Source organism: Sander lucioperca, chromosome 23, assembly GCF_008315115.2.
Source record: "Sander lucioperca isolate FBNREF2018 chromosome 23, SLUC_FBN_1.2, whole genome shotgun sequence".
NCBI lineage: Eukaryota > Metazoa > Chordata > Actinopteri > Perciformes > Percidae > Sander > Sander lucioperca.
The window spans coordinates 13,963,609-13,988,932 of record NC_050195.1 but is presented as its reverse complement, the minus strand read 5'-3'; the positions used below and the strand labels follow the sequence as shown (position 1 = coordinate 13,988,932).

Sequence of the window (25,324 nt, the reverse complement as noted above, 5' to 3'; positions counted from 1 at the left end):
GTTTCTCTCACTATGACTCTAGAGTCAGTACTCGCTCTAAAGCTTATCACCGTCACTCTCTCACTTCTCCCTCTACCACACACTCCCCACACACACATGCCGGCTTGACGCACACACCACCTCACAAGTATAAACATCAGGCTTTTACTGGTGTTATTGGAGACTTTTGTGGTGTTTGGAGACTCGAAAGCATATATCACTCTGCAGTTATGTGCTCAACGAGCAGCGGGTGCTGCCGTGAGCCCCTCACCTGTCCAAAAGCCCTCACAGGCGGTCAGTCTCAGTAGCCTCACGCAGCAGTCCCAGCCTCCAGTCAGAGCAGAGAGGAGACACACACCACTCCGTGTCCAGGCTGCACACACGCACACATCGTTACATCATAGCCTCAACTTTATTGAAAACACAACTAATCCACATCCAAATTATTTCAAAACCAAACAAAATGGAGAGATTTCTAGTGAGGACCAACAAGGCAACCAACGCACCACCAGCTGCAAAAAAGCTTTCCCAATTCCCAATTATAGCAATAGCCTAGTAATGATAATAGGCCTACTGATGATAATAATAATAATAATAATAATAATAATAACAGCAATAAAGCATGTAACCTTATATAATTATATAGCAATAGCCTAGTAATGATAATAGGCCTACTACTACTCATAATAATAATAATAATAATAATAATAATAATAATAATAATAATAATGCCTGCAAGCTCACATTAGAAGTCTGGTGCTACTGCCAATTATAACAATAGCCTAGTAATGATAATAGGCCTACCTACCACTACTGATAATAATAATAATAATAATAATAATAATAATAATAATAATAATAATGCCGCAAGTCACATAGAAGTCTGGTGCTACTGCAATTAAACATAGCTAGTAATAATAGGCTACTACCATAATAATAATAATAATAATAATAATAATAATAGTGTGGGCCTAAAAATAATAGCCTAGCCTAGGGCTATCTATCTATCTATCTATATGCAAGGTGGTGTAGTGGGGGTGACGCCGGGAAGGGGGGGGCAACTGCAATGAACCAGCTTTTGGGGGGCCCAGCTTGCAAAAGGTTGAGAACCCCTGCTGTAGCTGACTGATTGATGCAACCTAGGGTCTTTTTGTGAATGTACCCGAGTCAAACTTTAGTTTAAAAGCATATTTAGGACGGAATCTCCACTTTTAAGATTTACCGTATTTCCGTTTTTCGGTCAAATGGTCTTTTGAATGGGAGTGCTAGAGTCACTTTTATGCTATCCTCAAAATAGCTATTTTTAAACCACTAAGAAGGCTCGACACAACATGAGACTTTGCTCCAAGTATCACCAGGGGCTCTACACCTTAACCAAAGCATTGACAACATTGGTTGTGTTCACAGAGTTTACTAAAAAGAAAGGTTTTAACAACTCACGTTAGCAGTTGTTGTTTACGCTATCCGCCATTTTCCCAGTCAAAAACAGGCGATCTCCGAATGCGAATGAACGGACTCCATAGGAGGAAATGTCATTCTTATATGAGGCTCCTTTTTCAACTACAAGGTCAATATTGTTTTTCACTAATGACAAAACAAGGAATTATCTGTGCATTTATATGGAACTAAGCTTTAGGAGCTTTCCATCTTTACTCTCCTCCCTCGACTATTTTTGACTGGCTCGATAGACGGAGACCGGAAGAACAACAGCTACAGTGAGTTGTTAAAACTCACTTTTTAGTAAACTCTGGGTACACAACCAATGTTGTCAATGCTTTTGTTAAGGTGTCTCATGTTGTGTCGAGCCTTCTTAGTGGTTTAAAAATAGCTATTTTGAGGCTAGCATAAAAGTGCCCCTAGCACTCCCATTCAAAAGACCATTTGACCAAAAAACGGAAATACGGTAAATCTTAAAAGTGGAGATTCTGTCCTAAATATGCTTTTAAACGAAAGTTTGACTCGGGTACATTCACAAAAAGACCCTAGGTTGCATTTTGGTGAGAGTTACGCTTTAATAAATGCCGTTTAGAAGGAGTGGGAAATATCCAATTATGCTTATCTGTCATTAGCAAAATGCATAGCAACTTCAGGTATTTTGTTATTTCCATCAAATATAAAAATCTTCCTGGTTTACATTATTATTAAGCATTTTAAAATTGTGTAATGTATTATTTAATTTGTTCAGTTGATGATTATGTATAATTTTTATCCTGGGTGAATCCAAGACTGTGGAGCCTACTAACTTTTGGATTGTATTATATGCCCTAAAGTCTGTGCTTTCATTTCCCACAGGTTCACAGATTTTGTCTTAAGTGAATAAATGCCCTGTACATCACTGTGCTTTTAACCCAACGCAATAAAGTGCAGTGAACTACTACTGGGGGTCCTGTCAAATGCATTCTGACAGATGTACCGAAACGAATGTCCATACAAAGAATCAGCTAATACAGTTCATTAAAACTCCATTCAGTTTTAAACTAGTTTGTGTGGTGCAATCTGTTTTAATTCAGTAATGTGTAAATCTCCACTCCATAAACACTTATGTTAGGTTTGAATTTACAAAGAGCTCCTAGTCAGTTTTACATAATTTCACACACATCACTGTGACAGGAATATCACGTAAACTGTCAAATATTTTATATGGAGTCACTGCTATCATAAGGGGAAACAGTGTTTCCTGTCTGTATAAACAATCTTAGCCGGGAATGCTGCCCAATTCCAATGTGACTACTGAGATATGACACATAACAGTGTGAAGGGCCTGCAGTCCGAGGCTCTGCATCACTAACATGGGACTGAGATCAACAATGATGTTACATAAATCAACCGAGATGACCTCCGTTACCTATTGACACGTTCCTGCCCTTTGAGTGACGATTGAAATACTGCCTTTCATAGCTTTTTTTGGCCATTTGTTTCTGCCACAATTGGATTTGGCAGCCTGTCTCCTGGCTGCTTTGGAGGATATAACTCACTTTGGCTGGCGAACAGCAGACAGGCCACCAATACAATGATTTGTTTATGTGTGGCTCTTCTGGGGTGTGAGATAAACAAGGTGAAAAAAATGCAAAGCACTTGTACAATGACTGTGCAGCAAACAAACAACCAAATACAGCAAGAGAAAAGGATTGTGAGGTGCAGTCCGACCTGCTTTATTGTGAACCCTTCAAAGCATCCTCAGAGATCCAGATGTGCTGTGGTCAACTTGCTGAACATAAAAACAAGTGAAATTAATAATGAATGTGATGTTTTATTTAGCAAAATTGCATTGTGTTGTTATATCCTATCCAATATTTCCTATATTTCTAAGCAGATTTTCTATGCTGTATTCTGAAAAAATAGCCCCGCCTGGAATGGCCCCTGGCTGTGGTGTGTAGCCATCACTGACATATGACACATAGTCATTCTAAGAATAAAATCCACGAGGGTTGTAGCTGCCTGTGTGATTTGAATAGCTGAGTAGATACAGTAAACCTTGTCTTTAACTGTATGCAAAATCTTTTTGCATCTTTCCATGTTCTAATCTCACCGCTAGTTATCATGTGACCGAGGACTGACCTCTGTTTCATTTCTAGGCTTCTGATTATAATTTCTGCACTGTTTATTTATGAGGAGTCATGTCAGATATGCACTATGTTGTCCTCAGGTTCTATATTTTATTTCCTTGAAGTACATGTTTGCATGCTCTTATTTCAGTCCTCCTAAACTAAGCACATCTGTCGCTAAAATGAAAGTTCCTGCTCTCTGCTGCAGTTTTGTATTGAGACTAGACAGACCAGGCAGATGCAGGTGTACTGACCTACAGTACTGTCTCTGTTAAAAGAATAGTTTAACATTTTGGGAAACATTTGGTTTTTTTCACCAGTGTTAGATGAGAAAATGTATATCAATTGCATGTGTTTTCAGTACGGAGCTGGAGTAAGGACGTTGTTAGCCTAGCTAGCATAAAGACTGGAAGCAGGGGGAAACAGCTAGCCTGGCCCTGTCCAAAGTTCAAAAATTGCTAACTCCTCTAAAGCTCACTTACTAACACATTGTACTTTGTGTGTTTCGTATGTACTCCAACAGAGATGTAAAAAAAGAAGTGGTTTTAAGTTGAAACCGAAACTATTTCTTGGCTAACAACAATTTATCCATCTGCCCTGTACTAAGAATGACTTTATTAAGAGTTGTGCATAGGTATCCGTGGGTTGCCAGATACAGTGAACGCAGCTTTTGGCTCTCCGCCTGTACATGCATGATGGTACCACACCTTGCAACGTCACTGTAGCCGTTTTCTCATATGAACTACAGACAATGTCCGACGAATCAGGTCGGACATTGTCCAAAGTTGCCCTTTCAAACATGTAGCACACGAAGAAGATTGTCCGTTTCAGACGCATTCTAACTTAGTAGAAATACTTGTTTGGTTATACATTATGGTTGTACATTTGGTTTAGGAGAGTGGTGGTGTGCAGGATGAACTGCTCTATTCACACATGGGCTCAATTGGACATTACACATACTTTGTACTAGAGAGCTGGTAGGTTAAAGTCTGTTTAATGTCCGGTACGGGTTTTATTTTTTTTATTTATTTTTTTTTTTTTTTATTAGGACAATGCCCATTATTCAACATTTCTGTAAATGTGCCAGTGTTAGCCAGACAGCTAATTTTCAACTGAAGTCCTAGTTACCTAGCATGCATGTCCTTATGGTGGGAGGAAACCGGCGCGCCCGGAGGAAACCCAAGCAAACACTGGGGAGAACATGCAAACTCCACACGAAAAGAACAAACTTTGCCCAGACTGGGGATCGAACTCAACAGTGCCAACTTGCCGTGAGGCAGAAGTGCTAACCACTGAGCCATCGTGCAGAGATATGTCAGGGCTGCAATGCATGTGTGAAAGGGTCTGATGGCTGCGCACATAGTCACTTCACCCGCCTGTCATCAATAAATAGTTCCAGCACATAACGCCCTCTAAGACACAAATTTCGATTCTTTTTTTATTTATTTTCACAATGTTGTTGTATGGATTAATCAAACACGATACAACATGTTCATGTGTTTGTCTGTTTTCACTTCAGGCCTTTTAATTTGTCTCCTCCTGCCTCCAGTTTTTATGCCAAGCTAAGCTAATCGAAGTCCGGACTCCAGCTCCATTCTTAAACTGCACTAAACAATGTTTTTATATTACCAATGGATTAAATGACTGTGTAATGTGAGAGGGGTCACTCTCTCAGCCTAATCTCATAGACATGAGATTAATGTTGATCATCTAATCGCATTTTCTGAAAGAAAATAAATGCACGTATTTCTCAATATTTTGAACTTTTCATTTATTCACTAAAGATTATAATTTAACTAGCTGCTTCATGCACCTGCAGAAAATAATTTATCTTCTTCTCTCCGATACATCGGTATCATTCATTTCTACTGGGAGATGCACATGTTGCTGTTTGTGATTGGCTATCCCTGTGACTGACTAACCGACAGCTGAGTCAGTGGAAAACAGCAGGAATATACTTAGCCCAATGCTACAGAATGACTGAGTCATGCATGAGAACAAGCTGAATGCTCATTGTGGCAAAAATAAGAAGGATGGACAGAGATATGAACCATTCAGTAACATGAACCTGAAACCAAGAGTATATTTTAGAAATGGAGAGCTACAGTAGAGAGGAGGGTGGGTGTCTCTCTTCACTGCTCACTCCATCTTTACATCCTTCCATCTCTGATTTGGCGGATTATATTCCAACTCGGAGAGCAAAAATAATGCTGAAACATTACGTTTTGTTAGCAGGAACAGATTGAAAAGAATCCTTAATGTCACACAAACACACTGTTTCCACCTATAGCACTCGCAACAGGAAGCCAGACAAACTTCACTGCGGTGAGGATACCAAAATATCACTTCCTGTTGCTGCCGTTTGTCTGAGGTTGTATGACCTTATAATCTGCAGTTCAAAACTATGACTGCTTAATTCATTCTCGCATCCTATGATACATGTTTTTGTTTTTCATTCTATCCTACGAAGCACAAATATCTGAAGAATTAAGCCCAAAACACACTGTAGTAACAGTGTCAGTGCCAGGAGAAGAACAAGACCACTGGATCGGAGGTCCTGACAGACAGTAGCGTCGCCGCCCTGCTCTCAGATCTGTAGCTGCCTCTTGTCCTCAGTCCCAGATGGCTAATTACGAAACACAGACAGGCCTATGCCTGAACACTGGCACATAAAGGACATCTGAGAACTCCTATAATGGAAGAGCTTCACCTTGGGAATACACAGGATAAGCCCAGGACCGAAAATAAAGAGCCAGATAAAGTTCATGACACAGTGCACCAGTCAGTAACACATTATAGAAAATGATCAGAAGTGTGTGGAAGAGGAGGACAATACAGTTCATGCTGGTAGACACACACTACCTCAATGTGTTCGTGCAAGATGGAAATATTTCACAACCGATTTCGCAATACCACAGATGATTATGCAGGTATCTTTGTTTTGGCATGTCACAGTTAGCTCAGCCAGCTACACACACACACACACACACACACACACACACACACACACACACAGACACAGACACAGACACACACACACACACACACAGAGTAAATGGGTGTGTTTGAAAAGTCTCATATGTGAAGTATTTTAATGTTGCCAATTATTAAGCCTGTAACTTGCATGTAAAAACATGATATAATAGTAGTTGTAGTTACACTGATGAAGCAACAAACTGACCAAAACAAAAACTACTACTACCACAAAGTATTAGACTTCGACATTTGTCTTTATTATGAGCAATAATTCATCCTTAAAATATAAAGATAAGTGTTTATCATTTGGCTTAGCGATAATTGAAAATTACTTTATATGTATAAAACAGGGAAACAATTTAACGTCAATGTGCAATTGTGCACCTTCAATTTACGTCCACAAAAGTGCTTGTTTTGTTTTATAAGTGTCTGACAACATTATGGAAAGGATTTCTAAGGAGGTCGACCTTTCTGTTAAAGAGTAAGATCCTTTTTTTAAACAGAAACTTCCTTGAAATTCAGACACAAAATAAAGCTATAAAAAGCCGTTTTAGTTCGTATTTCCACTTTTCCAACAATCCTCACTCTGGTTTGGTTGAAATAAACACATAGTTTACTGATTTACATGTGAAAATATGGTGGTTCTATACACGCTAAAAGTATCGTTTATTTAAATAGGGTCTGGTGGGTTTAGCGATAGCGATCTCGAAGCAGTTTCTGGTTAAACAAAGAGGGTTTTACTCTTTAAAAAAAGGTCTATCTCTGTTGGGATCCTTTCCATAATGTTGTCAGACACTTATGTGTGGCAAAAACAGCACTTTAAGTGAACACGGCTGCTGGTCACAGCGTTCTCGCTAAATACTGGACTAATTTCAAGGTTTTCCCATCAGTCACTTGCACACAAAAACATAGGAAAATAGGGTCTAGGTTGAAAAAAAACGTAGTTACCCTTTAAACTCAGTATAATGGTCCTGACCTGAGGGTGACAGTCCTGGTTACAGCGTCACTGAAAGAAAAAATGCTTTGCTAGTTAACAGTTGTGCACAGAAGAGCCCAATGTGCTCCTTTGTATAATGGGTCAACGTCCCGGAATATCAAACTAGGAAGAGTAAGGCAAAAACAATCTGACGTGCTAGTTCATCGGGACATTGTGAGGTTTTCCAGCTGCTGCATCGCTTCTCGTTCACACTACACAGAATAAAACAGCAGTTGTGTCACAGTCTGATTTCAGTGTTACCCAACACATAATGATGGAATATCTTTAGGAACAATGCTGTTCATCGCTGTAGTAGGGTTTCACAGGCTTGAATCTATGGGTGCTTTCACACATATAGTTCGGTGGTGATTCGAGGGTGAAGTTGCAAAATTGTTGCATTTTTCATTTGGTTTGCTTTGCTTTCATACTGCACTTTTTTAAGTGCACCAAACACTGTAAACACTGTTCTGACCTCAGAAATAATGGAGCAACACCAAATTTATAACATCTTGGGTTTTATGGTTCTGCTTTAGTGTCTCTAATATTGTAGAAGAAGGCAAACAATGTGAGCAGCTGACAGACAGCGAGTGAAGGAGAGAAAGAGATGATGATGTCATACAGATGACAAGCGATGTGTGCTCAGAACAGTTTATGGATCTGAAAGTTATCATACCTTAAATCATATGTAATAGGGGTGGGGGAAAAAATCGATACAGCATAGTATCGCGATATGTTCCGTGGCAATACCGTGTCGATACACAGACGCCAAGTATCAATCTTTCATTATATATGTGTTGGTCAGTTTGTCTGCTTGACAATCCCATTTTGCAGCAATATAATTGAAGTGAGATGAACAAAACAGAGAAATGTATCTTTTTAGATAAAACAGATGTTGACAAAGTTTCCTTTTGGGGACATCATTTAAAATTGGGAAAAAAAATGTTGGAAAAAAGGTAATAAATTGCAATATATCGCAGAATATTGCAATATGTTTAAAATCGCAATAATATCGTATTGTGAAGCCTCTGGTGATTCCCACCCCTAATATATAAGTCTGTAAATGGTGTGAAAGGTTGAAACTGCAGGCTAGTAAATGCTCTGTTTTTGGTTCACTTCCTGTATCTGGGTTGGATCGCGTTCTCACCTGAAGTGAACCAAACTCTAGCTCACTTGGAAGCGAACCGAGACCCCCGTTTTTAAGTGGATCAGAGTTTGTTTGTTTGATCGGCACAAGACTTCGGATGAGCTGTCACACCGGCCCAAACCAACCGGACTATCTGACCAAACGCTCCAGGGGTCGTTTAAAACGGACCAAACGAGGCAGGTGTGAAAGCAAACTATGACCAGTAGCACTGAAGCTGTTGTGGCTTGTGGTAGACCATCACCTGTGACAAGTCACAGTATGTTGGTTTTTCATTTTCTAATTATTATTCTGAAACGGATTTCCACCATATTGACCCTGGTGATAACTGCAATCTAAGTGGGTTAGGGTTCATGTTCAGACGTCATGGACAAAATTAGATTAGACTGAAAATGAATTATTATGTCAAGCCCTCCGCAGAGAACCCTGATGGCCTAGAGGTTTAAGACACTGTCCATGAAATCCCAACGTCCCCAGTTCAAGTCTTTTGTTCAGGTCTTTTGTTACATGATATCCTTTCTCTCTCTCCCCTCATTTCCTGTCAGCTCTCCACTGTCCACTTTGAATATAAAGAAAAGTTGCAAAGAAAAAAAGCCTTAAGGACCCCAAGCAGTCTTTCCTCTGCTCAAATTTAATAACAAAGAAAAAAAAATCTCATAAAGACTCCAGTGTAATAATGCAGAATCATTCATTATTGAAAGCCTGCGTCCGATTCTATCCTTTTTATTTATTGGAAATAATTCCACATCAAAAGTTTGCCCTCTCGCTTGCCCTTGGATTTAATAATACAATGTGATTCCTCATCCAAAGTCTGCATCCCAAGTTCACCGCCACACAGCAGTTCCTTATGGGTTCATGCAGAAGAAAAGCATCACTTTGAAGGGGCGGGATGGGGAGGTCTTCTACTTTCCCCTGTTTTCTTCAGGAATGCTCACTTGTCAGCGCAGCGTGGCGGCGGGCTGAAAGAGCCTCCTCCATTCAGCCATTCATCTGACACACAAAGCTAATTTCACAGGAACTTGCATCTCTTCTTTCTCGCTTCTCCTCGTCGTCTCTTCGGCCCTTCCATCTCTCTTGCACGCTGATTCACACACACACACACACACACACACACACACACACAACACACACACACAACACACACTGTCATTAGCATACTAATGGACGTCCAGGAGAACATGAACGTGAACCAGTGGGAAACTGGTGGTAAAAAAAACAAGCGGCGACACATAGAAAAAAGGCCTGGGAATGGCAGCGTACCGCTCTATCGGTGACGTTCTCTTGGCTGACTCCGTCTTAGGGCGCTGTTGATTTTTTTCTCCAAACCTGCTTGGAAACACAGCTCGACCCAAAGACCCTAATCAATCAGTGTGATGATTACAAGGGAAGTCACACTAAAGAAAATGGAATTGATGCAGCCTTTCTGTCTGGTCTAGAAAGTCTTTTCAAGCCTGGTTACATTAAGTTGGATGAATGACTTAATTGACTTAATTGTCAGTAGATTCTAAGGCGTCTGTGCTTGATAGGTGGGAAAAATAATTGCTTTTCCGTAAGTTAGAAATGGCAGAAAAAGAGCCTGATTTAGCATGCTGCAAGTCAAGAAAGACTGAATATCTGCTGTCATGACAAACGGCCACCCAGAGGCTTCAAGCTTAGACGCTGTCTCCACAAATATATGTAAAAAAAAACAGCTGGAGCATTATATTCTATATTTTGTTACCCAGAGAGTGAGGAGAAAAAACGGGGAATGTCCCTTTAATTTGTCAGTCTGCACATTTTGGGTCTACTAGCCCTTTTAAAAAAAGTTGAGTGGGCTGTCAGAGAGCTCATCACCGGTCAGAAGTGCAGTTGCATAAGAGCATCGGTGGTTGGAACATGTATTTATGACAACGCCTGCGTGCCCTTTGCAGTCAGGTTATAAATAGCTCTTTGCCTTTGGGTGGCCCGTCAGAGCAGGTGTCTGAGTGCTCATCAGAGTGTGGATCAACCATCGCTGCCATTCAGTGCATGTCGATAACAAAACCCATGCAGACGTCATATGCTGCTTACTCTCACTCAGACTAGCTCTCATCTGGATGATGAGACACCTGAATAAATCCCTAATACTTGGTATAAACACATACTATTTGTGCTGCTCCACAATCGGGAATACCGCACAAAGCAACTACAAATTGGTCTCCCCCCATCTATCAGTCAATTTAAGGCTTTGATAAATGACTTCTATGTATCTTATTGTTAGAGCTGTAACGATTCAAAATTTTGCTGTACAATTAATTTTCTCAGAAATAATTGCGATTAACAATATGAAACTGTCTCTTTCAATTATTAAATTTACATTTATTAATGTATTACTTTTTTAAACAAATTAAGTTTTGAATGAATTCCAGGATACTTCTTTTGTTATATATCAGTATATATAGGTCATGTGACCAAGATAATGTAGTAACACAAATACACAGCCTATGAAGTAAACAACGCATCTTTATTCATAGGCCTTAAAGTGTTCATATTATGTTCATTTTCAGGTTCATAATTGTATTTAGAGGTTATATCAGAATAGGTTTACATGGTTTAATTTTCAAAAAACACCATATTTTTGTTGTACTGCTCATTGCTGCAGCTCCTCTTTTCACCCTGTGTGTTGAGTTCTCTGTTTTAGCTACAGAGTGAGACATCTCACTTCTGTTCCATCTTTGTTGGGAGTCGCACATGCTCAGTAGCTAGGTAAGGACTACTAGCCAGTCAGAAGCAGAGTATGAGGGCGTGACCTGACAGTAGCTAGGTAAGGACTACTAGCCAGTCAGAAGCAGAGTATGAGGGCGTGCCCTGACAGTACCTAGGTAAGGACTACTAGCCAGTCAGAAGCAGAGTATGAGGGCGTGCCCTGACAGTACCTAGGTAAGGACTACTAGCCAATCAGAAGCAGCGTATGAGAGCGTGTCATGCTAGCAGCTAGGCGAGCATTATAAGGTGTGTTCCAAAGTGACCACGTTTGTCTCTGAAGTAAAGGCTGGACTACAATAGAGCTGTTTGGAGCAGTTTGTGAACAGTGTTTTCTGTTGGAGATGGTAAGTCCCTTTGGGGTGGACTTTGGGCTTTTTCACTTTGTAAACCTATAACATGCACAACAAAAGATATATAACACAATAAAGGAAAGGGAAAAAGCCAAAAAGCATAATATGAGCACTTTAAGACCTTAGTTAATGTTAGCAATTAATTACGGTTAAACAAAGAAATGGCTCCCTTACTGGACAAGTGACCACCATGTTTTACTGGAGGTTCTCCGAATTACTATTCCCTTCAGATTCAACATTCTATACCTGGGTAACTTTCCAAAAGTGATAAATGCTAAAGACAAGAAGCTTATGTCAATCTTACTAGCTGCAAGGAGAAAGGCCATAACCCGTAAATGGCTGAAGCAACAGGCTCCTTTGATCGATGACTGGATAGACATAGTTTATGACATATACAAAATGGAGAGATTGACATATTATCTCAAACTTCGGCAAGAAGATTTTGCCAGCTTATGGTTTAAGTGGACCGTATATATTGCTCCCAGAAGAGTAGACTTTATATAATGTATACTATATGCATTTAATTCAAGTACACACATTCCTCCCAGTTCTATAATGCATATAGTTCTGTTTGTGGTAATAGACAGCCCTTTTATTGAAGATTATGCACAAGTTATCAAAAGACAGTCAAGCGTTTTGTTTGTTTGTTTGCTTTCTTTTTTGTATGTGAAATCCATGAGAAATGTGACGGGTAATAACCTGGAGGTTGGCCAGATCTTTTGTGATCGTACTAATGTGGATTCTATTGCTTGTCTCTGTGTGTCTTTGTGAATACATCCCTGACTTGTGTATTTGCTGCCTTGCTTTTGAGAGGGTAGTGGTGTTGGGAAGGATGCAAGGTGGTTTTAATGGTTATTGTTTTTCTGTAATGCTCTGGATACCAATAAAAACAAAATGGCGATTATGTAAAACAATTGACAATTATATAATAATTGTTACAGGCCTACTTATTGTGTCTGCTTTACCTGAATGTTTACATTTTTTATCGGTGTTATTTTAAATGTTATTGTCTACTTGCTGAAATGCATGCTGTGCACTCGGCCCCGTTAAAAATGAAGGTCTCCCTCAATGGGCCCCGAGTTTTAAATAAAGGTTTGAAATGAAATGACTGATTACTGAATCATTCAATCCTGCTCACTGCTGGGGTGCACAGTCCTTTCCTCTCAGTGTATTCATTTGTTTTTCTGTTTAAAAAATATATACATTCATCCAAGACCGAAACCTATAACACCTAGAATTTGCTAAGCACTCGCTGTCCACCCAATGTGGACATGTGACGGTAAAATGCTATATAACGGCTACAAGTCCAGCTGAGATGATCAGACCATTAAACACACAACTGTTTGGATCCTTTACACTTTCTACAACGGGAGGATTGTTCTGCATTGAGTACTACTTTAATTACATTTTCCTGATGATACTAACATACTTTTACTTAAGTAAAATTTTCAATGCAGGACTTTCATAAATTTGTTATGGTGAAAATGTCAGCAAACAGTTGCATATGTACACATCCAGCAGACTGCATTAGCATTCAAAGTCATGTTTCTATCTGCTCGTTGTCAAGTGTAAGGCCAATATCCACACGGATTTTAGCTCTGTTTTGGTCTCCACTGACTCCTCAGGAAAATATCTGACTTTTTAGCTGTTAGCTTTAAGAGTACATGTGAAAATGTATGAAGTGGGGCTGGGCAATATGACAGTATCTGGTCAAAATGATGTCTGTCGTATATATTTATTGTCTATATAGTTTCTATCGCAATGTCGAAAAAACCAGCGGCCTAACTGGCATACGGCAATGTTTGTCATTTGGATGACACTTTACATTCTGATCTTATGTTATTTTCATTTTGCACTAAAGTTCTTAATAAAATGAGAAAATACTCATTACCTTTCATTGTCAAATATTTAATTCACACTGGAGTATACAAAAACATGCTTTACCACGTTGGTTATTGCATCTAGACTAGATCTATTTATTTATTAAATGACATGTCATATTGTGATACATATCGTCATCGAGATATGAAATGACGTACTGTATATCGGCATAGAAGATATGGCCATATGCCCAGCCCTTGCATGAGTAATGGAGGCTGGGTAATTACCCAAACTGCCCATCTACTTTGCTTCAAAATATTATTGGAGCGGGATGAGTATTAGATGCTATTCTTAGACAGCAGCACAGTCCGGTCGGTAGGGGCGAGTGGCTCAGACCTGATACCTGATAGTTTCTATCACTGACATGAGAGAGAGAGATACTATTCATTTTGGATATACTTTAAAACGGTTTGGGGAGGCCTTTCAGCAGCTGTTTGGATTTCCCTGTGAGTGTGTGAGGTTACATTTCTACTTGATGTGATGACAGAATTTGTTCCTTTTCCCAATGTGATAAATAACGGAGCAACGTGATGAAGGGGATTTTACATAAACGTCATGAAGTGCCGTTAACTGCTAAAAAAAGATACACTTCCATGCCTGTTGCTCATCGCTGTAGAACCCCCCCAGAGGTCACACCGTGCTGCGGGGAACCTCTCCCACCACTTCCTCCTCCCACTGTCAAACCTAAACTGCACAAAGGGACAGAAAGTGCAAATGAAACTCTTGCTTGTGTAACGTTTTCAGTTCAGCTCTCAGACTGCCTCTCAGCATCTGGCCGGCACACAAGTTGCTGCCCCACTCACACACAGCAGGATGAAAACGTACCACAATCTTAAAAAGTGATGTCAACAAAAATAAAAAGCTGAAACAATCAGTCAATTAGTTCATCTACTGAAAATAATCTGCAACTAATTTGACAACTGACTAATTCTTTTAATCAACTTACACTCCCTAATATAGTTTCTCAATTGTGATGATTTGCTTGTTTTTTTCGTCATATGTGCTACTAAACTGAATATTTTTACTATTTTCTAAGATTTAATACATCAAATGTTAATTGAGAAAATAATCCCCTGATTAATCAATAAGGAACTATTAGTTACAGCCCAGAACTTTCAGACATATCTCATGGTCTTCCTCAGCAGACAAAGAAAACTTCATCTGCTGAGGAAGACCAGAAGGTGTGGTTGAAAGCTCTGTATAAAGCTATATAATGGATCTGGAGTTATTTTATGTTCTAGTTGCGAGTTCATAAAGTCCTGTCCACTTATTGTAGCATTAAAGCAGGATACTTTGGATATGTTAACACCTGAGAACCTTTATAACAGACATTAGAATGATGCCTAAAACAAAAACTGTACTCTAAACCTAAAAGACAAAAAAAAACTGGGGTACCAGCCTTCCCATTTTTCATATTTTTACAAGCATTGATCCCATGAATAAACTACAGCTCTGAAACATTAAAGAGCTACTGCTTCAAGCGACATTAAATATAGATAATAACTAATTCTACTGAGAAACTTACAATCGGCCATACTAAAATGTATCTTAAGGCTCTGACACAGACAGTGTCTGAATTCCTCAGGCTGCAGTATATTGGAAATGCTAATGTATTCGAATGGATCTGAAAAAAAAAAAACAGACCAAAGAATCCTTCATCCTTCAAAATCCTCTGGTTTAAGAAATCATACTTTCACAAGCTGGTGGCCAAGAAATCCTTCAGCCTCACACAAGTCTGTCTTTGTGTGTGTGTGTGTGTGTGTGTGTGTGTGTGTGTGTGTGTGTGTGTGTGTGTGTGTGCGTGCGTGTGTGCATGCACAGTGTGAAGTTCCCTGCCTTCCCAACACACCAAGAAAGCCTGAGTTGACATCAGATGCCTCAGGAATGCCATTGTAGTGAGAAAGAGAAAGGAGGAAAAGAAAGTGAGAAATCCATATGGAAGGAGAGATGCGGCCCAACAAGACTGACTGGTTTGCTGGATTGAGGGGACAAGCCTAGTCTGATCAAACCTGAACAACCTGTGGAGCATGTTGTATCAGTGTTTTTCCACTTTTCCTCATTGCTCAAGTCAATATGGTTAAAGTAGGCATTTCATACTACATGTCTGCTTTTAGTCAGTTTAAGCGACATCTCTTTTTAGCAGTTCTGCATCAAGTTTTAGTGGTTTAGACTCTTTTTTAGCCATCTGAACTTACTTTAGTCATTTGACATCTCTTTTTAGTCATTTTATGTCTCTATTCCGTCATTTCGCATCTTGTTTTGCCTGCTTGCTCTTTGAAGCCATTTAATTGACTCTCCAACAACAAATGTTAAAAGTCATTCATTCAGAGGTTCTGTTCCAGGGCCCATGGGCTTCTAACCAGTAGGCCTGCTCAATAGTCCATCCATAATACTTATATACCAACTAATATCCCCTTCTGACTCTGGTAGGGGGGGGGGCAACAGGGGTGGCCGACCAGATTCCACCCCTCTGTGTCCAACAACATTACTGCCTCGAAGTGCTTAGTAAGGATAGGGCATCATATGGTCTAGAGACAAACCAAATAACACATTTTGATCCACTAATATTATGGGCAATGATTTTTAGGTTACCTTTTCTGTTAGAGTTGTTGATATAATACAAATACAAGGACATTCCAAATTACCTGAGACATTTGCATTTCACTTGCAAAATATAAATATAATTGACTTCAAGGCAGGATATATATATATTTAGTGTAACATTAAAATGGGCTAAAAGACAAATTAAAGGTGCCATATTGTAAAAGGTGAGATTTCCATGTCTTTGAAAAAAAAAGAAAATTGGGGCATTTTAGGCCTTTATTTGACAGGACAGCTGAAGATGTGAAAGTGGAGAGAGAGAGGGAGAATGACATGAAAGGGCCGCAGGTCGGAGTCAAACCCTGGCCCGCTGCGTCGAGGAGTAAACCTCTATATATGGGCGCCCGCTCTATCAACTGAGCTATCTGGGCGCCCGACCTATGTCTTTTTTTAAAATAATAAATCAGGTCGAGGTACTACTGTATATTAATACTGTGAAAGTATCAAAATGCTTAATCCACAGAGAAATGCACACAGCCCGTATTCAGAAACTGTGCCATCAGGACTTCCGTACAGTTGTGATGTCACAAGTATACTATATATATATATAGGTGGAAAGTGACGCTACAGTGCCGTTACAGTCATCCCCGGCTGCAATGATGGTGCAGAGACACTGGGTTTTTTGGGAGGGGGGCTTAAAAAGATAGGCGCTAAAACAGAGCGTTTCAGACAGAGGGTGAATACACAGACAGTATGAGAAAAATAAATTGTTTTTTTTTAACATTAAAGCATTTAAACTTGTTCTAGTAGAAACCCAAAATATAACTATGAACCCTAAAACGAGCATAATATGAGACCTTTAAGACAGAAAATAACACAAAACTGTTTTCAAAGCCAGAGTTCACATTCCTCTGTTGAAGAAGGCTGATCACACTTATCAACTTAGCTCATGGGGTAAGCAATAAGCCAGCCAAAGGCAGATTACTATCAGCTCACACACCCTGACAGAAGAGGAAGTTAGTTTTGCATTCTCACTGGCCTCTCAGGGCGTGAAACTTTCCTGGACGTGTCATGCATTGTGGTGATGCAATATACTGAAATTTTGACTGACGTCTTATGGGGATAATTTCACTGGTCATTTCAGCTGACACTCATTTGGATGATTTTTATTTCTTATGTGTCTACTTTCTATATAATGGTTTTATTGGACTTTTATAACACTGTAATTGAGAGGGTATGCAGAAATCTTAAAAGTACTATGTTAGTATCTCTTCAAAGGTAGAAAATATGTAACACTGTTGTTGTCGTGTGAAAACCATGTATCTCCAAAACATCAACAATTTAAATATTCATGAGCTCAGACTAACAGCCCTGTTTTCAGCTTTCTTACAATGCTTGTTTCACTTTATAACAGTTTATTTATCTTATCAGAAGTGGGACCCTTAAAGGAACACATTTAAATACAATGACAAATATACAGTATGTTTGGTATATCAAATATATTAGCAAACATCTTTGCAAGGGCTGAAAGATTAATCTAATTCAAACTAACATTGCAATATAATAGAACAAGATTGTCAAATCGCAAAAGCAAAAAAAATAATTGTTTGGTTTTTCATTGCTACACAATCTAACCAACAACAGGGTCGGAAACACCTGGCCCTATGGGCTTACACTCTACGCTCAACGTGACATATATATGAATGAGAGCAGATGAAAAAAACAACAACTTGTAAAATAACACGCCAAGTTTAAGGCTAGCAGTAATACTGTGTGAAAATGGCCAAGACTGGGTTTAAGTGCAATCCACATGTTCTCATATAAGATTTTTGTAAGAGCAGCGTTGCTCCTTTAAATACTAGCTCAATGCATAGTGCGTACGTAGTGAGTGTGTGGCCGAGCCAGCTAGAGAAAGACGGTGGATCAGAGCAGATAGGTGTTTGCGATCGGAGCAGAGAACAAATTAATGGTAAAGTTGTGGTAGTAAATGTACTATATGGTTTCAGTTTGTCCATGAATAAATGCTGCAGCTCATCAAGACCCAGCAAAGTGTCTTGCTTCCCAATTGTCGGGTAAAGTGAAAAGAGTTAGCCTCGAAGTAGTCTCGCATTGCCAGAACCTCCTCCACAGCGCTGTGGCGGAAGGTCTGGCTAGTCCACACAGCATTATGGGATGGGAGAAAAACGTGCTCTGGTTTATTGGCATTTCTTCAAACTAATCACAATCGTCTTGGTGCTAAGCGCCGGACGGAACAACGGTGCCTCTGCAAAATAGCCTCGGGAAGGAACTCGTTTTGGTGGAATGGGTGTACGTTTAAAAGTAAATAAATAATTGTAGCCTAACACCAGACCCCCAAGTGAGATGTACAGGTGCTCCTGAATTCTTACAAGGTCCAAAGTAAAGCGCATCAAAACATACATCTTTATACCGCTGAATCGCTGAGTCGTTTAAGCTATAGACCCTTTGCAAACACGTGACCACGATGCCATGACGGATGGCGGAAGCACAGGCTAAACAGTAGTAGACGAGTGGAAAGTTTCATAGTTTCAATCAGTTTGAAATACATAACACACTTATGGCTTCTTCTATTGAACAACAAGTTGTCTTGCCGTTATCGGTCGAGGTAGGGCATCTGGTAGGTGCTCACAAAGAGCAGTATTTGGAGAAGTTGGAGATAGCAGTATTGGATACCGACCCTTAATTCTTTCTCCCTCTGTTTTCACGGACCTCATTAAATCACCGAGTCTGCCCGACTTCAGTCCACATGATCTGTACCACTATGTGGTAAATGGGGTATCCCCATATACTGGTGCTGATCTCAAAGCTTTTAAAAGTCTGGATGCTAACCAGTTCTTTGTAGCTGGTTGGGTTACAGGTACGCGATGCTACGCTAACAGCGGGGGGAGGTACCTCATAAGGGCAAAGATAAGACATCAATCTAGGGTTTATTTTGTATTAACATCTATTCTTTACTTAAGTAAAGATTTATATAACACGTAGCCCATATTTTTAGAGGACATGGTCGGTCGCGATGGGCAGCAGCTAGCTAGCAGTCCAAAGCTAGCTCATCAGCTAGCCGGGGTAGGAGCTCCACAGACCCGCATTTAACTCGTTTTTTTTGGCCTTTTTGAAGCAAGTTTCCGTGCCATGTCATCTTTAATTTAACCAATATTTTTTTGTATGTGTGTTAAGTTAAATAATCAAGGGAACGGCTTTCTTTTTTGGATATGTAGCTAGGTCAGTGAATAACCGATGTTAGCTAGTTATGTGGGTCATCATCGGGTTGGTCCTGTTAGCAGGACAGCTGGTTAGCACGGCAGCTAGCTAGGTGGTTGAAGATAATTTTATTTATCACTCATTTAAAACAGAAAGGCAATATATACACATGCTTGTGTTGGTGAGAATTACTCTGCATGCTTGTGAATGTGAGAACACAAACACGAACGAAAACGTACGCGTTTAGCTTGCCGTCCGTCTACAGCATAGCTCTTCCGCCGTCCGTCATGGCGTTCATAATTCGCGCGAGTGGAGCGTCACGTGCAAAAGGTCTATAGTGCATAGTTTCTGTCTCCCCCATGAGGAATTCAAAGTAATGACAACAAAACTGTCGGCGCGTCCACATGATACAAGCCTTCCATGATCGCGCACAGCCCCCACCCCTCCTCCACTTACTAGTACAGTTACTAGTAGCCAAGGAGGACACGGACGATTAAAAAATGAAAAAAAGATAATTATGTTCACTCGAGTTTCTGCGCACGAAAGTTGCCGGACGACACCAGTTTCTGAACATAGTCATACTGAGAAATCCAGAGAGAGTTGTGTGGAGCTGATAGTCTGAATTAGCTTTGTAGCAACTCATTTGGCAATGGCTTGAATGTAACGGACGTTCATTAATATCAAAAAGTTACGCACTAAAGCTTTAAGGTCATTTATTAGGCTAAGCAGAAATGTCAAACTTTGTCTGATTTCAGCTTCTACAATGTGATGATTTGATGCTTTCCTCAGTTTGATATCATTGAAAATGAACTTTTCTTTTTGAGTTTTCTGTTGGTCAGACAAAGATGTCAACTTGAGCAGCATTTGTCACTTTATAGGTACAATAATTAATAGATCAATCAAAAATAAACGAGGCCTATCCATATTGAAAAATAATCATAAATGATTACCCAACATATTATAATATAAATACTGACAACGATATCGGCCAGTAAAGTAGCCTCACCAATACGTACACAGTGGACTCCAATTTTGACTTTTTGTATGATAATTGAAACCAGGTTCAACAGAATTTGCAAACACTGTTTTTATGTTTGTAATCCAACAGAACATGAATAGGATTGGATACCAGACTTGGCTGGGGAGGAGAGGAGGTTGGGAAAGGAACAAGCGGCGCTCGCACAATGGAGCCATGAGGAAATGAGCTGAGAGGAAGGAGAGAAAGAATGGTCATTGACTGGTTTGCGGCGGCTGGTGTACAGGTTGAGTCAAGTTCACTGGGACATGATTAGTGATTCTGGCTCAGGATCAGCTGGCTTGTGCAACTTTCATACAGGGTTACATTTGGACTTTACAAAGATTGACACATGCCAGTTTTTTCCCTAGGTTTGTGGAAGACTTTGGTTGCTTACTGGGGGGGGGGGGTTCCTCCCTCAAGAAAATGTACATTTTTTTCAATGGAAGAAATATGCAATTTCACATTATTTTGGACCATTATTATTATTATCATATCTGTGTCTAAAACATTAGAAAGGCTAGAGAAGATAATGAATAAAAAACATGCAAGTTTAAAGACAAAATGTGCTAAAGAAGTCCACTGGGGACCGACTACAATCATCAGATCTGAGAGAAGTCTTTTAGTAAGTTTTGATTCTCAGGACTGATGTTACATTCATTCAGCTTAGGTGGAGACTAGTCTATATCCTGGACATTCCACTTCTGGTATTGCTCCGTTGCCGAAGGAAATTCCGCTGGATTTCACTCATTTTTGGCCTGATGTCTGTCACCTTCCTCTGTCTCTGTGTTGGCGTTCTAACCTCTGGTGGATTTGTGAGGACTATGGTTAACTGCTCCTCAGATCTCTGCAGGGTAAATCCAGACAGCTAGCTAGACTATCTGTCCAATCTGAGTTTTCTGTTGCACGACTAAAACTACTTTTGAACGTACACATGTTCCACCAAAACAAGTTCCTTCCTGAGACTATTTAGCAGAGGCACCGTGGCTCCGTGCTCCGTGCTTAGCACTACCCATGATCTTGTGATTGGTTTAAAGAAATGACAATAAACCAGAGCACGTTTTTGTCCCATCCAGGAATGCTGGGGGGACTAGTCAGTCCCTATGATTTAGCGGGTGTATATATATTGACATTAGTGTGGTCATGGTATAAACAAACACCATCTACTGTACTTCAGGGCCTGACCCTCTTGTTAGCTCACGCTGCCACTCCACAGAATTTACTGAAGCCAACGAGCAAACAGTAGCAGCAGTGTCAGAGTGAATGGAGCCACAGAGGCCTTATCTTGATGCTGGGATGCCGAGGCAGAAGTTACACGTTTACATTGGGAGTCACAGGCTACTTTATGGACACTTTTTCAACCACGGCAATATGCGGAAGCCCTTTAGAAACACACCCAATTCAACTTGTTAGTAGTGCTGCTCTATTATGGGAAAAATCATAATCACAAATATTTTGGTCAATATTGAAATCACAATTATTTAACACGATTACTCATTGACTTTTGGAAAGATGTTGCAATTATTGAATCTAAAAACCAGCGTAAAAGTTGAACAAATCAACAGTGAAAACACTTTGAACTGTGAAATTTCCCTTCATACTTTTCCCTAGGAACTTGCTTTTCTCATTCAGAACACAAGACAAAATAAGAGTTAACTTGCAAAATGTAATGTGCGAATCGTTTTTCTCGATTACTCTGTTTTTGTGATAGTTAGGAACAGAAAGCATAATCACGATTAAAATGTTGATTAATTGCACAGCCCTACTAGTTATGCCTGCAGATGGATGTGGCCCTTTTAATTCAAACTCTGCATGCTTATTAAGATGAAAACTTGCAATTTATGACATTCAAAAACATCCCGTGCTACGCATCAAAAAGTCGGATGACCAACCATGAAATTCAGCTAAGGTCAAAAGGAGCACACATCAGCCGAGTCCAGTCACAAGACCTATTCCATAAGAGTCCCTCTGCAGCTCAGACTCCCGCAGCTCTTCCCTCTCCCATGCCCAACCCCAGATTGCAGATCAAATTCCCATTTGTTTTTCTATCTAGTGATGAAGATCATGTGTTATGATTGAAAGCTCCAGAACAACTACAATGGCTCATTTTGGTTTTTAGACAGTTGGTTGATGTCACTTTGGGCTCTGGGAAATTGTGTTTTATAAATGTATTATATACATTTATGTATATATACACATAGTGGTACATATTATATTATATAAAAATTCTCAGCTGAATCAATAATGAAGACCATCACTACTTGCAGCCCTGCTGTCCTCCCCCAGAAAACTGGTTTATAGCTAAGATCCAATGTGTTTCACCCAGTTACTCTCTGGATGCTAAGTATCTTTAGACCCATTTGTTTTTCAGCCACAAACCTGACCTATTCAAGCTTACTGCCAGCTGAGCTCTGCTGCCAAACTGTGGGGTAAATAAAGCCTGTGTGGAGTACAGCTCAGTAGTCCTTGCCTCCGTTCTTTCACAGCAGCTCAACAGCTCCCGAATGGGATCTCCAAAATAAGCTGCATTGCTCCAGATTTAAACTAGAACAACCACTCTTTGTGCGTCTCTCTTTTCTTGCATTCAGGCATCTTCTGTGTCTGCCAGTTTCACTAACACAGGTTAAGTTTAGCATTTAACCAAGGGCTTTGTTTAACGGGGGAGTCCCCTAAACCCACATCCAGTTTTGCTGTGGGCTTGTTTCCTTAGCAATACAATGAAGACAAGCAGGCCTCTTTTGATACAATACATTAACATCACACAGGCAGGACATGTTTGATGTGCTGAGAGAGAAACTGTAGCCTAACCTGTCAGAGAAGGTCACAATATTTAAATTCTGTGCTCAAGGGAGGGAATTATAAATTCAACTTTCAACTTTATTTTGTCCCATGTGGGCAATTACAGCAAGGCAATCTTGAAAACAACATAGACATACAATACAGAAGGAGATGGCGGGTGCCTAAATATCAGTGGGCTAGAAGACCAACAATAGTCACCAGTGACCGACTTTTACCGACTTTCCCATTTCCCAGTGTACAAAGCACAGCATCAATAACATCTAAAAAAAGCCGCAGAATGACAATAAAAATACACACAATAAAGTCGAAGGGACATTCTTGCCTCTACTCGACAGTTAGCGTTACTGCACACACTGCTGCACCTGAAGACGAGTCCAGGTAGAGCTGGGCGATATGGAGAAAATCAAATATCAGGATATTGGTAAACAAATACCTCGATGTCTACATTGTGACGATATTGTAGGTTGACAAATGGTGCTTTAACAATATATCCTCACAATTAGATTTAAGATAAATAGTCATCAATAATGTGGACATAATGAATAAGTGGGTAAAGGCAAATAATAGAAAGCTAGAACAGTCAGAAAATGACATCACTTTACTGTCATGTAGCATTTAAAACCAGGAAAAGACAACACTTACAGTATTACGTTGGGTAAGCAAGGCCCTACTTTTGGAGTATCTATTACGATCGTAATTACGATATCCAAAATCTAAGACGATATCTAGTCTCAAATCACACTATGATACAATATCGATATATTGCCCAGCCCTAAGTCCAGGGCAGGGCCTTGCTCAAGAGCACTGTAGCTGCAATCCTGAGGCCAACAGCAGCAGCCTCACATAAGTCAGCCAAGAGGGCAGCTTCATCAGTACAGGAGGGGTGATGTTAAGAAACATATGGGATGCTGCTCATGGCATCAATGTGCCTTCACCTCCAGCCCCATGCACCTATGATCTAAACTCCAACCTCACTGGGGACTTTTAGTCCGCTCCACTGCAGGACAATAAACCCACAAAGTTGACATGCGAGTTGCCCGGTGTACTGCTTGTCACCTCGCCAACCACCATTGAACCATCCACCCCAGCCACACCACACCAGGGCCGCAGCATCCATCCATCCCGCCCGCCCAGCAGCTGCAGGACTCACCCAGCGTTTTGACTGCGATCTGCCGCGTCAGAGGCGGCGGCAGGTTGATGCAAACCAGATCCACATCCTGATGCAGCAGCACGTCGTCGATCCGGTTGGTGTAAAACGGTACGTTCATCTCCTTGGCCAGCTCCTCCGCCTCCTCCTGTGTCCGGCCCCACAGCGCTTTAACGGCGAAGCCTTCGTTCTTCAACAGCGGGATGATCACCCTGGTGGTCAGGCTGGTGCCGAACACGCCGACCCCTGGAAGCATGGCTCGTTTTTTTGTCTTTATCTAGTTCTCTCTGTTTTCAGTTTCTTTAAACAGCTCTGGATGACGCCAGATCTGCTGCTGCTGCCGCGGCGGCGGCGGCGGCTGAACGGGAGGAACGCGGCGGATGGGACCGTCAGGTTGGCCATCCACCTGCAGCCAAACACCCGCTGTAATGCATTTTTCCCGTCGCTCCGGCTCTGCGATCGGGCATGTAATGTCGTTATTACCCCACGGAAAATAATCCTAAAACAGATTGAAAACCGGGACAGGTTTCCTCCGCGTTAAAAAGAACAATTTAAATGCACCATTCCGGGTCTTTACCTCGTCCACGTCTGACAGCGATCAGCGCACTGACTGCACCAAGCGGTAAAGGGCATGTCACCTCCTTCCTGGGTTTGGTATTCCTTTTCGAGCGGTCCCCTCCCTTCAGGTAAAGCGAGAAGGAATCAAATGAGAGCCAGAAAGGTGCTTTATCTGACGGCTCGCTGACACAAATACGGCCGCCGCTTTCTGTCCGCGAGATCCGGCTGCAGCAGCGCTACTATGCTCAAGGCTGCTGTTGATGTTGCAGCTCAGACCTGCGCGGTCAAGTCAGACAGTAACAGGAAGCGCTAATTGTAAAGGATTTTCAAAATAAAAGCGTCAATGACACGAATATATTCAATATTTCATACACCATTGTAGCTTATGTATTGAGTAGGCTATTAGAAGATGTGTAATGAAATACAGCGATACACTGATATTCAGTTTTTAATCATTTTTATTTTTGTTTTAATTA

The 25,324-nt window shown here is 40.5% G+C and overlaps 1 protein-coding gene across 3 annotated transcripts in view; it reads right to left on the bottom strand.

Moving 5' to 3' along the window:
* si:ch211-276f18.2 (glucose-fructose oxidoreductase domain-containing protein 1) overlaps positions 1-25,115 on the bottom strand; it is a 52,932-nt gene extending 27,817 nt beyond the window's left edge. The window contains exons 1-2 of one of the 3 annotated variants that reach the window (XM_031298272.2): positions 24,652-25,115; positions 24,294-24,621 (exon numbers count right to left, since the gene is read on the bottom strand). In XM_031298272.2, coding sequence (XP_031154132.1) covers positions 24,294-24,546 — 253 coding nt within the window. In that variant the 5' untranslated portion in view covers positions 24,547-24,621; positions 24,652-25,115. Of the gene's footprint in view, positions 1-24,293 lie in introns of all 3 variants that reach the window. The other 2 variants (XM_035998305.1, XM_031298273.2) reach the window with 2 other exon arrangements.
* Between the last annotated feature and the right edge of the window lie 209 nt (positions 25,116-25,324).